This window comes from Kwoniella dendrophila, chromosome 2 (genome assembly GCF_036810415.1).
Source record: "Kwoniella dendrophila CBS 6074 chromosome 2, complete sequence".
Lineage (NCBI taxonomy): Eukaryota > Fungi > Basidiomycota > Tremellomycetes > Tremellales > Cryptococcaceae > Kwoniella > Kwoniella dendrophila.
The window spans coordinates 1739464-1755870 of NC_089477.1; the positions used below are offsets into that span (position 1 = coordinate 1739464).

The 16407-nt window shown below is 36.5% G+C and overlaps 7 protein-coding genes across 7 annotated transcripts; 5 read left to right on the forward strand and 2 right to left on the reverse strand.

Moving 5' to 3' along the window:
* Positions 1–416: 416 nt before the first annotated feature.
* On the forward strand, positions 417–2522 carry L201_002056 (serine-tRNA ligase; the record flags this gene model as incomplete). The annotated part of the gene is made up of 8 exons (XM_066217836.1): positions 417–435; positions 507–620; positions 795–1027; positions 1143–1594; positions 1665–1764; positions 1873–2092; positions 2189–2325; positions 2415–2522. 8 exons carry the CDS (start codon positions 417–419, stop codon positions 2520–2522), a joined length of 1383 nt encoding a protein of 460 aa, XP_066073933.1.
* A 546-nt stretch (positions 2523–3068) lies between these two features.
* L201_002057 (uncharacterized protein) lies at positions 3069–4737 on the forward strand (the record flags this gene model as incomplete). Its single annotated transcript, XM_066217837.1, has 4 exons — positions 3069–3782; positions 3917–4036; positions 4183–4480; positions 4565–4737. The coding sequence occupies 4 exons, from the start codon at positions 3069–3071 to the stop codon at positions 4735–4737; spliced, it is 1305 nt and encodes a 434-aa protein (XP_066073934.1).
* Positions 4738–5269: 532 nt separating this feature from the next.
* On the reverse strand, positions 5270–7641 carry L201_002058 (uncharacterized protein; the record flags this gene model as incomplete). Its single annotated transcript, XM_066217838.1, has 4 exons — positions 5270–6272; positions 6352–6681; positions 6761–7512; positions 7585–7641. 4 exons carry the CDS (start codon positions 7639–7641, stop codon positions 5270–5272), a joined length of 2142 nt encoding a protein of 713 aa, XP_066073935.1.
* Positions 7642–8102: 461 nt separating this feature from the next.
* L201_002059 (uncharacterized protein) lies at positions 8103–10299 on the forward strand (the record flags this gene model as incomplete). Its single annotated transcript, XM_066217839.1, has 9 exons — positions 8103–8318; positions 8412–8631; positions 8706–8818; positions 8882–8971; positions 9047–9346; positions 9432–9558; positions 9652–9919; positions 10004–10106; positions 10174–10299. 9 exons carry the CDS (start codon positions 8103–8105, stop codon positions 10297–10299), a joined length of 1563 nt encoding a protein of 520 aa, XP_066073936.1.
* A 614-nt stretch (positions 10300–10913) lies between these two features.
* Positions 10914–12506, forward strand: L201_002060 (uncharacterized protein; the record flags this gene model as incomplete). The annotated part of the gene is made up of 5 exons (XM_066217840.1): positions 10914–11414; positions 11521–11622; positions 11691–11816; positions 11869–11991; positions 12060–12506. The coding sequence occupies 5 exons, from the start codon at positions 10914–10916 to the stop codon at positions 12504–12506; spliced, it is 1299 nt and encodes a 432-aa protein (XP_066073937.1).
* Positions 12507–13137: 631 nt separating this feature from the next.
* L201_002061 (uncharacterized protein) lies at positions 13138–14020 on the forward strand (the record flags this gene model as incomplete). The annotated part of the gene is made up of 2 exons (XM_066217841.1): positions 13138–13716; positions 13949–14020. 2 exons carry the CDS (start codon positions 13138–13140, stop codon positions 14018–14020), a joined length of 651 nt encoding a protein of 216 aa, XP_066073938.1.
* Positions 14021–14397: 377 nt separating this feature from the next.
* L201_002062 (uncharacterized protein) lies at positions 14398–15648 on the reverse strand (the record flags this gene model as incomplete). The annotated part of the gene is made up of 1 exon (XM_066217842.1): positions 14398–15648. The coding sequence occupies one exon, from the start codon at positions 15646–15648 to the stop codon at positions 14398–14400; it is 1251 nt and encodes a 416-aa protein (XP_066073939.1).
* Between the last annotated feature and the right edge of the window lie 759 nt (positions 15649–16407).

The following is a 16407-nucleotide window of genomic DNA, read 5'->3' on the forward strand; positions in this document are numbered from 1 at the left end:
ATCATCTGCATGCATCATTTACCTTTTATCATTTATCATCCTTGAATTGATTCGACTTGAACTTCGGACATAACCTACCACATGTTCACCACATGTTGGGGTTCCATCTTTAATGATATAATCATATATATATTATAGTAATAGCTTGATAATGGGGAAAAGTGATAACCCTTATCTATCTCTGTCATGACGTGGCAATAGCAAGTCAAAGTGTTTATACCGGATAATCAATTAATTAACATCTATCCAACTTTGTCCTCTTTGTGTATGTGTGTGGTTCTGCTCAGATAATTAACGTTTCCTTCGAGTCAAGCATTACAAGTATATATAGGTGTACATTCCTTTGTATTATCTCCGTTTCTATTTCACTCTCCCGCTTATAGGTAATATAGAAAATATAGATACATTAGCTCGAAATGATTGATCTCATACATCGTAAGTTGATCCGTCCGGAAGTAGAGGTTACACAAGCTAATAGCTATCATACTTTGGATACGGAATTACAGTTCAAGCTGATAAAGGAGGTAACCCTGATATCGTTAGAGAATCTCAAAAGAAAAGAGGAGCTTCAGTTGAATTAGTAGATGAAGTTATTGAAATTTTCGCTGAACACAAGAAAGGTGAGTTTGATATACTGTGTTATAGTATTTCGACTACTATCATCTCATCATCATACACACGTTGTTCTATGTCTTATATAAGAACAACATGTATATGGTCAAATAGACAGATTAGGAAATTTGAAGCAATTTCAGTATAAGATACTAATGCTTTCATATCTTCCTTGTCAATAGCTCAATTCGAAAAAGAAAGTGCTCAACGTGAATTAAACGCATTACAAAAAGAAATTGGACAAATCAAAAAAGCTAAAGGAGATGCAACAGAACTATTAGCTAAAAAGGCAGAATTAGATAAAAGAATTGCTGAAATAACAACAAAAACAAATGAATTAGTTACTTTGAGAGATAAAAAAGCTGGATTAATTGGTAACATTGTTGATGAACGAAATACTGTTTCATTAACTGAGGTGAGTTTGTTACTGGCTTTACGAAATTCTAGGTGGAAATATGTTATCCCTCGTCATTCTAATGATCAAACGAACTGTATACTGATGATATACAATTTCGTTCAAACGGCTATAGGATGACAATGCAATTTTAAGAGTGTGGCATCCAGAACCAAATCATAAAGGAAATTCAGGAACTGGACTATCATTTGAAGATAAATCAAAAGATGTATTATCACATCATGAAGTTTTATATAGATTAGAAGCATATGATACAGATAGAGGTGTAAAAGTATTTGGACATAGAGGATTTTATTTAACGAATGATGGTGTTGATTTAAATCAAGCTTTAATTTCATATGGTTTAGATTTTTTAAGAAAAAAATCTTATAAAAAAATTCAACCTCCATTTATGATTAAAAAAGATATTATGGCTGCAACAGCACAATTATCAGAATTTGATGAAGCTTTATATAAAGTTTCAGGAAGTGATTCAAATGATGATAGATATTTGATAGCAACTTCAGAACAACCTATTTCAGCTATGCATATGGATGAAAATATTGATCCTAAAAATTTACCCATAAAGTGAGTCATCCCTCTATTTCAAGCCGAAACAAAATCGATCTTAGTTAATTGATCTGATTTACTTTATCAGATACGCAGGTTACTCGACTTGTTTTAGAAAAGAAGCTGGTTCTCATGGTAAAGATACTTGGGGTATTTTCAGAGTTCATCAATTTGAAAAAGTTGAACAAGTGAGTAAAGATTGTTATTATGGTTTACCTCAAGATATGCTATGTTCAGTCTATAATTTTGACACAAATACTGTAAACTCATGCTGACCTAAAGATATCAATTTTCAGTTCATCCTCTGTGAACCTGAAAATTCACCTGCTGAACTTGATAATATGATTGAAAACTCTCGAGAATTCTACGAATCCCTTGAAATTCCTTATAGAGTAGTCAACATCGTTTCTGGTGCTTTAAATAACGCTGCAGCTATCAAATATGATTTAGAAGCTTGGTTCCCATTCCAAGGTGAATACAAGGAATTAGTCAGTTGTTCAAATTGTACAGATTATCGTGAGTTTTCGTCTTTACTTGTGCATATTCCTTTTTGGAGGCTTGATCGAACCAAAGAATTAGTCTGTTGACATTAGCAAAATTGACAAAATATAGAATCAAGATCCCTTAATGTCAAATTAGGTTTCAAGACTAAAGACAGTAAAGTTGGGTTCGTACATATGTTAAATGGTACTTTATGTGCTACTGAAAGAGCTTTATGTTGTATCGTTGAGAACTATCAAACTCCAGAGGTATGTTTTGGTTTACTTGTTCAGATGAAGCGCTTCTACTTGCTGTCAAAGTATAGGTAAAGCTGACAAGAAGTTTGTGACTAATGTAGGGTTTGAGAATACCTAAAGTACTACAATCATATATGCAAGGTAGAGAATTCTTACCTTATACCGTTGAATTACCGAAAAACACAACCAGTCAAAAACAAAAGAAATAAATAGATTTAGATTTGAGAGACTAAGCTTATTACAAGTTCAGAGGAGTATGATTATGATAAGGACATCACGCTTTCCGAAATCGTTTGATATCTCAAAACAAAAATTGCATTACTTACACATGCATTGATTATATATATGTACATAGTCTGACCATGTCTGTGAACAATCGCTGATTCAGATAAAAGCATCAGCTTGATAATACATAATACACTTGTTTTAACATTAGAAAGACGCGTCGACGCGTTGATTTGTTGTTGTCGGTATGTACCGCTCTTTGCAACCAACCAAGCTAAGCAAGTATAAAAAGGTAGAAATGCGAAAACATTATCCCATCCTCCACTTGAAACTTTCAATCTGGCTTCTGTAGTTGATCACGGAGTACCAGTCCAGACAGAAAGAATTCACCCATATACTTCAGTCGATAACAACGAAGAACCAAATCTAGGGATAATCATACATACGGAGACTTAAAACACCGCGATATTCAAGAAAGTACTTCAACTTATCATATTGAATATTATTATTAACATTAACAAATTATCAACATGGATTCACCTTTACTTCCACAGTTCGATAAGCGATCCGATCTAAATGATGTATCGTTATTAGATGACCCTTCAATGTTAGCTGATTTAAGTATGGAATCAGATATACATGGAACATCACCACCTTCTTTATCATCATCAAACCCACATCTTTATACAAGAGAAGCTCAACGGAATTCACAGATTCAATCAGGTAGACAACCATTTGGCCAAAGTTTATTCGCATCAACTTCATCGACTAATTCTTCGTCCAATTACAATAATCAGAATGATCAAGTGGGAGGGAGAAAAGTACATATAGATCATACTTCGGATGATGATGATGATGATGATGATGATGAGGAGGACTACGCAACACCTGTTAAAAATAAATTTAATCAACAGAATATCAATAAAGCAAAACCTAGATTTTCATTATTCGCTGCACCTAGACCACCTTCAGCTGAATTACATGAAGATGATGACGAAGAAGAGCGAAATTATGTAGAAGATGAGAGGGAAGGTGAAGATCAAACTATACATGCTCGATCAAATTCTAAATCACAATCAGAAGAAGGTGTTAATGATGATCAAGAAATAGGTAAGGAAATTAGACAATCGATATTAGATAATAAAGAAGATAAATTAAGATCAAGCTTGTACGAGTTAAGGAAAATGAATGAAGTTTTTGATTCTGTCATTCGAGCTTTGGAAGGTGTTAGAGGACATAATCAGGTTAGTCATGATTTTCCATTATCTCCTGATGTATCGTTCGAAATCTTAGGGGTAAAAAGGTCGTTCTGGTGGAACATACAACAGTCGAAAGTGTAGATCAGCTGACTTTTGCGATTGATTTCTATACCTAATAGAGATTAGCAGAAAGAGTACAACAGACATCTGCCCTGTTAGATGTATATACAGCCATAATGGGTCAAGCTGAATATACGCAACAATTATTGTTAAATCCGAAATGGACAGGTAGTACAGATGTAAGTCCCTATTTCTTAAATATATATATATGTTTTTTGTTCTTTTAGATATCGACCTGTGTGATACTGAAATCACTGGGGAAATATCAGACATTATCATATGAACTCGAGCTGACCATGTTTTTTTACCTTTACCTCAACATTAGGACGCAGAAGCTATACAAGCAATTGAGCAAGCTAAATATGAAGCCATACAAAGAGCAGAAGAAGAAGCTCGACGTCAAGCTGAATTATCTAGAATAGCGGAAGAAGAAAGAGAAAGAAAATTAGCTGAAAGGCAAAAAGCTGAATCTGCTTCACGTGGAACAAGAGGTAGAGGTGGTGGTGGTGGTGGTGGTGGTGGTAGTAGTGCTTTCATGTCTGGTGTTAGAGTTCCATCTTCAGGTAGAGGTATACCGACTGGAATATCTAGAGGTACAGGTTCAACAGGCGTAAGAGGAAGAGGTAAGTCTGCTGTCTCTGATCAATCATGGAATTTCTCAATACTTACTAATCATTGTCGCTCGTTGTGTTTGTATATTTTTACAGGAACTGGTATTCCTCGTCCATCAGTAGCGCCAGCAAGACCAACTTCGGCAACAAGTACAAAAAGGGGTACGGGTACAACTACAACTACATCATCATCATCAACTACAAGAGGTGGTGGTGGTTTAGGTGGTCAGTATAATCATGTGAAAAGCAGTGGATATGGACCTCGTTGATAGTTCAAGCATACAAGGATTTAGTGTTTCTTAATAGACTGTGTTAGACCGTCCGCTCCTTCTCGACTAATGACCGAGGTTTATGGAAGTAATTATATCAAGATAGTCATAGTTGCTACTCGGGTATGGTCAACGCAATAGATCATACATTGACCATTGTATGTATATATACGTATATATATTATATATTATATGTGTCGTATAATATAGCATGTTATAATACAGTAGTAGTTGTGGTTTATTTAGACCGAAGAGCATGTTTACACAATGTAACAACTGTTTGCTGTGGCGTGATTAATGTAAATATGAACTCGCTTCATCAAGCAAGAGATAGCTAAAGGGAAATGCATGAATATCAAAGTATTTATCAAAGAAAATAAAAGGTAAAGGCAAAATCGAATGTGATATATAGTAGGTGAAAGGCGGGTATATAAACATTGTTGACCAATCCTTCCCGGCGAGCTATTTGTAAATTTCAAGTAAATACCTGTCCATAGTAATATTGATGTAGGTAGAAGAGAAAAGGACCTTTTTATTGACTAATACAAACATCCCTTACTTCTTCACCTAATTTACTACCTCTAAATCTTTTCAAACCTTGAATTAATTCTTTATCCTCATCATCTAATTCTTTTTCTGATCCTTTATTAACTAATTTATCATCATTGGTATTATAATTATTCACTTTAAGTTTTTTGGATTCTCTTTCATTTCCATCAACTTCTTCTTCTTCTTCTTCTTCTTTAGTTGTATTATTAGTTGGATTTGAAGGATTCGATAATGATGATGATGGATCAGGTAATAGTAAACCTAGTTTTCTTTTCATTAAACCAACAAAAGCTTCACCAGGTTTTGATTCATTATATAAAGCAAAATTAAACATTTCCCTTTCTCTTTCTTTTGATCCAGGTTCATGTCCTAATCTTCTTTCTAAACCTTTTATAACGAATTTACCTGAAGAATCTATTATAGGTTCACATTTTGGAAATGTCATTCTTGTTAAATTTATTAATTCAAATGGATTTAATAATCTATTTTCTTTTTTCCGCTGTTGTTGTGTTTGACCTGCTTGAGCAGGACCTGTTCCTGCTGGTTGTGGTGCAGGAGAAGGAGTAGGAGTTGAAGATAAAGGTGTTGGTATTTGATCTGTATGTATACTATTACTAGCGGGTGGATCAGGTAATAATGCTAGGGAAGAAGCTAATGATTGATGTTGTTCATTTACATCTATATTGTTTTGCTGCTCTTCCTGATTTTGGCCTTGATCTTCATTCTGATCATTTCCGTCGTTTGCAGAATTCAGTCCTGCATCCTCAAAAGCTCTCATATCTGCTTCATGATCTTGTTCTTCCTGAGTAGGTCGTTCTACAGCATTCTGCTGATCTTGTTCTTGGTCTGCGTTATCGTTAGATTCAGCTTGACCAGCATTAGTGAGTAAAGAAGAGAATCTAGCTGCGTATGAGGTATACAAGTCGGTTTGAGTCAAGGTTGAGGGAGCATTTGGATCATTCTGATGTTGAAATGAGCTCAACAACCTGCACAAAATGTCATGTATCAGTTAGCTGATAGATTTCTACCCTCTAAGCTATTAACAATTTAGCTGAACAGACGTACCAGCTTCCAGCTCTTAACGGTTCGACTAAACCTTCCATACCTTTTTCCCAATCTCCTTGTTCACTTTGTGAATTAGCGGTATTATTACCACTCTCATTATCATTCTCCTTTTCCTTTTCCTTCTCTTTTAATCCTTTTAATACATATTCTTGTTCGTCTTTTGCCATTTCACATCCTGGAAAAGTGGCACATGCTAATTGAATCAATTCTTGTCCACCTAATAAGGGTGTCGTTATGGAATATGGATCAAATCTGTGTTTATATGAATTGTATAATGATAATTGTGTTATAGATGATGTTGCTGGCGCTTGACGATACGCTACTTGTAGCCTGTATGACATAAGCAACACAAATCAGCAGCACGCAAAGATAACGTGAGGGATCGAAATGATATACAAATAGAACTTACCATCCACTTGCTCTTCCAGGCTCTTGCATACTTTCCAGATCTTCTAAGCCTCTCAACTTATTTCTACGTTGTCTGAAATATTCTCTGATTTTGTTCCAAGGTCTACCCGTCTTTTCAGCTAAACTTTCCAGTTCTTTCTTACTTGGATTAGGATTCTTAGCATATGCTTCTCGTAAAACGACGATCTGCTGATTCGGATCCATTTTCACAACTGGTTTACTTGAATTAGAAGGCCGTATGTGGTGTTGAGAAGAAGAATGGGCATTTTGAGCATTAGATGAAGTGGCACTAGGGAGGTATGACAATGAAGAGCGTGATCTTGGAAAAGTAGGTTGACGTGGATTATGCTGTTGATGAGGATGATGATGAGTTGATTGCATATGGTCCTGCTGTGTATGCTCAGCACTCATATCGATATCTGTGTCCTGGTTGTTGTTCGTGTTTCCCTCCTCGACATTCTGCGTTACTGAATTTGATGTCGATGCATTAGCTCTAACTTCAGCAGCAACAGCAGCCTCTATAGCTTGAGCAGCTACTTGATTAGCTAATTCAGTTTGCATATCAGTCTCTTCTTGCTGATGTGCATGATGATCATGTTGTGGAGGTTGGCTTTGATCTTGCACCTGCTCCTGCTCCTGTTCCTGTTCCTGCTCCTGTACCGATTCCTCTGTGATGATTTGTTGTTCAGAAACATTTTCACTCAACGTCGCAGGTGTTCTTTCAGGAGAAGGATATTCATCCGCTATATTCGACTTGATAGTTATTTGATTAGCTCGATACCGCATATTCACAACGCATTACGCATATGCACATTGTGAACTTACAGCATCTTCAGGTCCCTTGGGCGAAGATATATGTACATGTTTACTTTCGTTATCCATTTTGATGGGGTGTCACAAAGTGGACTTGGATGGTGGAGGTATTCAAAGGATGATGGGGGTCTGTGATTGACAATATAGGACAGGCCGCAGGGAGAATAGATGATAAAATCAAAACAATAAATCGTGGAGAGTAGGGAGGAGGGAATAGTGAAAAGATGGTCAACAGAATCACTTTATTTGTTTCAGGGGGATTATTCTTATTATTTAATTAATCTATTTATTTCCATTTTATCCCATTTAGAAAACAATTCCACCTTCTTGTGTAACCGTGCCTGACATCAATAAAATATTGATAAATTACCGTTGGAAAGATGAAAAAGTTGAAAAGCTCGAATACAATTTCAACAAGAAGTGGTCAATGATTTAATAGATGATTTCATTGATATCGATTTCATTATTGACATTATTCTCTTTCCTAGCATACTAGTCTTCAATTAAACTCAATATAGAATACAATCATCATGGCTACATTATTACCACCACCTAAAAGGCAAAAGTCAAATTATGCAAAATCATTAGAAAAGCCAACTGCACCTGAACCTGAAATACCAATTCCTTCAATCGTTGTACAGTTTAAGTCTTCAGAAGATGGTTCGAATTTGGGTCCAGCAATCAATTTACCTGCTGATACAGGTAGAGATGCTTTACAAATGCTTGTTAATAAGCTAAGGGGGGAGGTAAGCTTTTTGACAGTCGGATCTCCATATAACAATAAGAAGTTAAGAAATCAACCAAAGCTTACTTATCGAATGTTTAACTTCTCCTTATAGACTGAAGATCCTTTACCGTACGCTTTCCACTTACAACCTAAAACATCTACTTCAACGACACCTCAATCAGCTAGAGTACAAATCAATAATTCTATTGATGCAGATGCTTTGAAAGCTAAAGGACGTACATTCTCACCTGAAGACGTGTTCGAATTATGGTGTGAACCTCAAGCTGTATTTAGAGTTAGAAGTGTTGGAAGATGTAGTGCTACTTTGACCGGTACGTTATCTGTGGTCACCTTGTATTAGTCAACCTTTTTTGTCGGAAGCTGATTATCCAATTCACATGATTAGGTCACTCGTCGCCTATATTATGTTGCGCCCATTCACCAACGGGTAAATACGCCGCTACTGGTTCAGGAGACGCTACTGCTAGAATATGGGATATGGAGACTGAAACTCCAAAAGTGAGCCAGTCGGTCGATATCATCAATAACGAATGTTCGAAACTGACGAAACTCCTTATATAGTGGACATTATCAGGTCATAAAGGTTGGGTGTTATGTGTAGAATGGGATTCAAGGGAGAAAATCTTAGCTACAGGAGGACATGATGGACAGGTAAGCTTTTTCAATAGACTCTTTCCTCTATTACTAAGCACTTACTGGTTATCATCTTGATTTCATCTGATCTAGGTACGATTATGGTCGCCTCAAACAGGACAAGCACATGGACAGCCATTATTAGGACATACAAAATGGATTACATCATTAGCATTTGAACCTTTACATTTAGTTAAATCAAATTCACCTTCACCTAGATTAGCCACAGCGTCTAAAGATGGTACAGTTAGAATATGGAATACATCAACTAGAACATTAGAATTTGTGTTAACAGGTCATGCAGCAAGTGTGAATGTTGTTAGATGGGGTGGTGAAAATGTTATATACACTGGTAGTAGTGATAGAACTGTTAAAGTCTGGAGTGGTGTGGATGTAAGTGATATCTATGTCTATTATTCAGTTTGCAGTCTGTTTTATCTATGAAATTAAGCTGATAGAATTTGCATATGATGAATAGGGAAAATTGATTAGAACCTTGAACGAACATGCTCATTGGGTAAATACAATGGCTTTAAGTACAGATTTCGTATTAAGGACGGGACCTTTTGACCATACAGGCAAAGTACCAAAAGATGATGAAGAAGGTGAGTGAAATTGTCTGAGTTGCATTTAACCATCATGAACGAATGTAAGTATTAAATCGAATTGCTGACCATATGTTTTATCTGCTTATATAGCAAAAACAATGGCACTTGAACGATATAAGAATGTCATAACAACACATCCAGAAACGTTAATAACAGGTTCGGATGATCATACATTATTTTTATGGCCTGATCAAGCATCTTCGTCATTCTCAACTACAGCGACACCTAAAAAACCAATAGCTAGATTAACAGGACATCAAAAACAAGTTAATCATGTTGCTTTTTCACCTGATGGTAGAATGGTTGCTTCAGCTGGTTTTGATAATGCAGTGAAAATTTGGGAAGGTAAAACTGGAAAGTAAGTGAAAACCTTTTCTTTTTTTCTTACGGATAATCTGTCGCGCAAAGTAGGTGTGATATTGATTGACTGATCGTATCATAGATTCATTGCTAGTTTAAGAGGTCATGTAGCGGCCGTATACAGAGTAGCATGGTCAGCAGATTCGAGAATGTTAGTTAGTGCAAGTAAAGATACAACTTTGAAGGTGAGTTAGCAGCTACCAGTTCAGTCTTAATCGTAATCGTAAAAGCTGATGATATATTAACGATCAGCTATGGAACTTGAAAACGTACAAGATCAGAATTGATTTGCCTGGTCATACAGATGAAGTATATTGTGTGGATTTCGTAGCTGATAAAGTCGTTAGTGGAGGGAGAGATAAGAGTGTCAAGATGTGAGTATATGATTTTCGTAAACTATCGATGATAAGACGAAGCTGATTACTTGTTCTATTTGCAGTTGGAGAAATTAATTCGTATCTGGCATGACCCGACGGTTATTTGGTTTATCGGTCATTCACTCACTCAGATTATCACTGGCATGAGCAATGGCTTAACCAATGGCATGATCAATGCTGCTTGTTGCAACACTAATACGATCTTGGACTTAGAATGGGACATTTGCATTTTGTCACTCAGATGGATGCATCATTTTTTGTAAACAGCTGAATATGTAAAACATCGCATCAATCAAATCTATATACTGACTCGAGCTGACGTCAACGATAAGCTAATAGTAATTTACAGATGATTGATGACTCTGCACTTTTGATGGCAGATCAATTCATACATCATATCCAAATTTACGCCTAGACCACCATACAATTCCTTTAGTCAAATTATGGATACTATAACACTCACCTGTCAAATATATCTAGCTTCTACTTCACCAATACAATCATCACAGCCTTCCCTCCTTTTACATACCGTTACTTATACATTCCCCCACGAACGTTTGTTCTCCATTTCTTGTAAATCATCTGAACTCATCCACTGGCCGGGAGAGCCGAATCATGTTGACCTCGGTGGAAAATCTACCATCTAGGGCTGTCTGTTCACCTCGACCCGGCTCTTCACAATCACCTATACCACCGAGTAGTCAAAAGCGACTGGAAAAAGATAAACGTCAATCCTCACCTGCCGATATCGAGATTTATAAACCACTTCAAAGCCTTATTCACCATATCCCCTCAACATCCAGCTTTCTCACCTCTTCTGTTGAACAGAACAATGATAAGCAGATCATATGGATAGTTCAGTGTTGGAGTTTATGTGATTCCACAAATGGCGAATCAAATAATGATATACAGCCTAATCCTTCCGATGAAAGCCATGACCAGTCGCTTCAAAATATGAACACTCAAGAGGACCAGCTCATGGAGATTTCAAGAGATACCAACGAAGAGTATGATGAAGAGACGACAGCGATCTATAAAGCTGCTATTGAAGAAGCCAGTAGAATGGTGGCTCAGCAACAACTACCAACTTCTCGTCATAAAACCGATGTTGAAAGGGTAAACTTTGTGAAGATTCTATATGATCCCGTAAATCACTAAACCTATTTTCATGATTCTCACCTCTGAGTTAGTCTGCCAATTCTGACTCAGATGATATCCATAGGCAGCTGAAGACGCAAACAATCGTGCATTGGCATCAATCGACGCCATCACTCATGCTTGGAATTTTGGCTGGATCACAATCGACTTTGACAGTCATTTCACTGTAAATATATCAGTTCTCCTGCAGGAACGGTCTTCTCCATCTATCGCGCTGACGAGATTCCATTCTAGGTAATCCTTGATACTGGAGAAGGAGAAGTAATTTTAAATCAAGCTTCGCAACCCAACGGAGAAATGCATAAAACAGAACCTGAAAAACAACTGTATACTGATGAATTGATATATTGGCTCAGCAAGGTATGTATCAGCCTGACGTTCCAATAGTTGCTAACATATCTAACGAAATCAGCTGTTGAGTAATTTCGAGAATCATCCTATTTCGTCATCAGCGTCCGTCAAACCTGCTTGGCAACCCAAATATGAGCTAGATCCTCTTGTACAGACATTCAAGAGGGAAATTGCGCTTGAAGAAGTAAGTCTATTGGTCGATCCAGTGTCAAGGATGTGAGTATGATATTGATGACTTCTCACTGCCTGTAGAAGAGAAGACACGAAATCAAGAGGAAATTCGACGAGATTATCAGAGATAGATTAGTACACGATGAGGATTGGGAAGAAGATGTCCCGGAAAAGGCAGAGATTGAAGAAAGACGGAGAAAATTAGACATATGGATAGAAGAACATTCATTGAAGAAAAAGAAAATTGAACAGCAAGGATTCACGGCCAAAAGAGGGTCCAAACCAATCCAGAAAGCGACACCAAACGCGACTGCTCGAAAAGGGGGTGTCAAACTCAACTTGTTTATTGGCAACAAGACGGATTCAGCTCATCAACAATCTCAAGCGGATCGAAGCCAGGATAAAGACGACTTTCCAGCTGATACCGACAAAAATAGACCGCGAGCCCAACAGCACCCTTCGGCGATTACCGAACATCCCAGAAGGTTGTCTTTAAGATCAAGTCAATCAAAAACTCCCAAATCCTGAATCATCAAAGCATCTGGGTTAGTGATCTTCATTCGGGCGGCACGAGATATATCTGTTCATCATGCGATGCCAAGCTGATTGCATATTGTGGTCCACTAGCAACGCCCGTGGAAGACAATTCATCAACAGCTAACAAGAAACGGAAGAAATAAGTTTGATCGAGATTTCACGTAGAAGGAACTTGTTGGGGAAATAATTGGTAGAGATGAATACCAAAGAAGCCCGAAGGAATTATGACCTCGCTTTGATTAGCATATGTTACCTGAACAATCATCACACTATGCACATGTCCAGCCCATCGTTGACGTTTCATTGCGTTATTTCATCAACTGCATTGCTTTGTTCACACTACGATTGCAAAATCGGTAACCATCAATCCCCACGAAATTCCCAGGAAAGGAGGTCCTTTGCTTTTTCAATTTACAATCAGATGTTTGAGCTGCAATCAATTTTTAGACATGGGAAAGGACCACCGTGATGCATTCTTCGCTGGCAATAACCCTCAATCGTTTTAACTAATCTATCTACAAAGTATATAAAATTAACATATATCGTTTACCTTCAGCCATATATACTCTACTGGCTCATTGCTTGTCTACTTGCTTCGATATCACCTACACGGATAACCAAGATGCCTAGATCAGAATCCTTGAAGCCATCCTCATTGATCGAATCAAAAACGATCAAACCGTATTCCAAGTCAGCCACTCAAGCCAACAAGAACAGAAACAATACTGATAAGAATGTACAGCAATTTGTCAAAGTGGAAGATTCGCATTTTACAGTACAAGATAATATTTCAGCTTCATCAGATTTTCACTCCGACATACCACCTTCCTCTTCATCCTCAGAAGAAGAAGAAGTATCTGATTATAAGCCCGAAACCGTCAACAAGAAAGACAAGGAACCGAATTTAAGAGAATTGGAAGATGAGGACGATTATCAATCTGATAGTGATGAAGAAAAAGAAGACAAACCGAAGAAGAAATCTAGAACTAATATTACTACACCAACCAAGAGAAAGACTGGTGGATCATCAGGTAAAAGAAGCACTTCAACTACACCAAGAAAATCAAATGGACCGAAAGCAGTAGGAAGAACATGGTCAGCTGAAGAAGATTGGATATTATTCAAAGAATTACATCCTAAATCGTCTAAACCTGATTGGAATGGTGTAGCTAGTAAAATTGGAAATGGAAGAGATTCAAAGGTAAGTGATCTTCAATCAATTGATAAATACCCAAACACAGACCATTCTTATCATATTTTAAGGTGTGATGAAAGAGGAACGACCAGAAAAGCTGACGTTAATTTCAATTACCTTACTCGCCTTTCAATCTTTCTCCGATTGAACCACATTGCGATTATTTTCTCCCGCATACACTCGACCACCTTATTGAAATGGAATCAATTGATGATCCATCTTTTCTGATTCGATTCAGTCTTGTCAAAATCGATACGCATTAATCTCAAAGAAATTAGAAGGTGCCATCAAGTCTATCGGAGGGGCTTAGAAACGTAAAGGAGAATTTAATTGTAACACATGTTACTGTATAGAACTCCGCAGATCAAAGATGATGTCAGCGGCAAAAATGGAAGAATAAAACAAAATATAAAATATCCGAAAATACATTTCGGGATGAAATTAGATATTTAAATGGTGAAGAATTCGATTTCAACAATGTATATTGCAATCGTGCGATTGAACAATTCAAAAGTTGTGCAAGATTCATGTGAGAAAAAAAATAATATTCATCTGCATCAAGAGTCGTATAAAATCGTTAAAAATTCGTTACAATGGAAATATAATGCTTGGTATATACAATATATGAAATACTAGGATATGCTATGGAACAGAATATAAATATGTATTCTAGAGAATAAGACAAAACTAAGATCGATTACCAATTTTGAAAGCTTCTTTAGCTAACCTCATAACTTTTCCTACACCCTGACTGTGATTGGAATTCGAGGACTGTTGCTGTTGTTCTTTAGTTTGTTGTGAGACATTCAAGCCTAAACCTGGATTTGATGAATCATCTTTCTTTGTTGATAATGATGATTTATGCAAGAATGAATGATATGATGATATTCTTTTATGATGTTGAGGGTTGTTTAAAAGACTACTTGAAGTAGATGATCTTGATTTCGTCCTTTGTATTTGCGTTTGTGATGGACACTCTTCGAAAAATTCTTTCATTGTTACATGAGTTTTATCACGACTATGACTAGTAGTATGATTGAGATCTGATGATGAACAATTTGTTGAATCAATGAAATCAGGTACGAATTGTTTTGGCATTTGGCCATATATTTCACCTATACTTAAAGATGGATTAGGTGAATTATCACTTTGATACATGCTATTATTATTATTATTGATGAATCTAGATGAATCTTCTTCTAAGAATGCTCTTAATGAAACTTGTTTTAATTCTGGTGTAACTAAATTACTTTTTTCTTTTTGATGATTATTATGATTATCATTTACGCCGAAAATAAAAATTGGATCAAAGTCAATTTGTTGATCATCATCAAAATTCAACGGTTCATCCATTGTTGTTGAAGTTGATGAAATCTGTGATAATGGAGATCTAATTACACCTGGAGCTTCTCTTAAAAAAGTTACCATATCAATATCCATATCAGGTGTCATTGAACTTGGTAATATTGATGGTACCATTGATAAAGGTGAAGCTTCAACTTCAGCCCAAGATGGATCTACTGTTGATGATATAAATTGTAGAATATCCATTCTAAATCCACCTTCACTACCACCACCAGATGAGTCATTCGCATTTGTCGTCGTCGTCGTAGTACCGGTGAGAGCAGTCAGATCGGTCTGTGAAGTTGAATGAGTGTATGTCGTGGTTGAAGATGATGGTATAGAAGGTAATGATGATCCACGTCTAGGTTGAGGTGCGCTTGATGATCTTCTCATCATCATTGATGATGAACTAATTGAAGATGGTGATGCACTTATACCGGTACCAGAAGATGAATGTATTATTAATGGTGTAGAAGGTGATGAAGGTATTATTGTAGGTTGTGATACTCTTCTTTCTTCAAAAGATGACGAGAACATTGGTCCTAATGATATTATCGAAGGTCTAGATGGTATTGTTAAAGGTACTGAAGGCATGTTGAGTATTTGTGAATTGCAATTTACGTTGTATAGGGGTTGAAGTGTAGATTGCAGATGATTCCTATAAAGTGTTGATGATGATCGATGCTATCCAGATATTTGGATACTTGGTTTAATTGAATGATCGATTGAGTGTTTTTCAAGTGAGTAACGGATAAAGGTATCAAGTGGGGGAAGATATATATATTTTTATATATATAGATATAGATATGCTCTTATGGAATTCTGAATTCAATTGAATTGATAAAACACACCCTAGCCCCCTTTTTTTCTCGTTTTACTCTCGAAAAGTTGCAGAAAAACGATGTCATCGTATTAACAACCATAATCATATTTTCTATTCAGATATCCTCCGTATCCATCCGTTTTTCCTTAGATGCTGAGTTACTGAGTTACACTGAGTTGCAGAGTTCAGTTCCAATTTTCGTTATCTCAGGAACGGAATAACTAAAAAGGTCTGATCAGGTTTAGAAAAAAGTAAGAAAAAGGTCTATCGGGTAAAACAATTTTCGTTTTTTTTTTTTTCTTCACTGTGTGTGTGTGGTATCTGAATGTAGATCTTACGTATTGTACGTACTTTTGCTGTTTTCAGGAACAACGCTAGAAAAGGTACATAAAAGGGAAAAAGAAGGAAAGCGGAATAATGGAATAACGGAGTAAAACGCTGAACATGATTTTCCCTCAAAGTACTTTACCTTAACGAGGAATTGCTATTCCAACGATTTTACATTTTGGACATGTAACGGAATACAACGG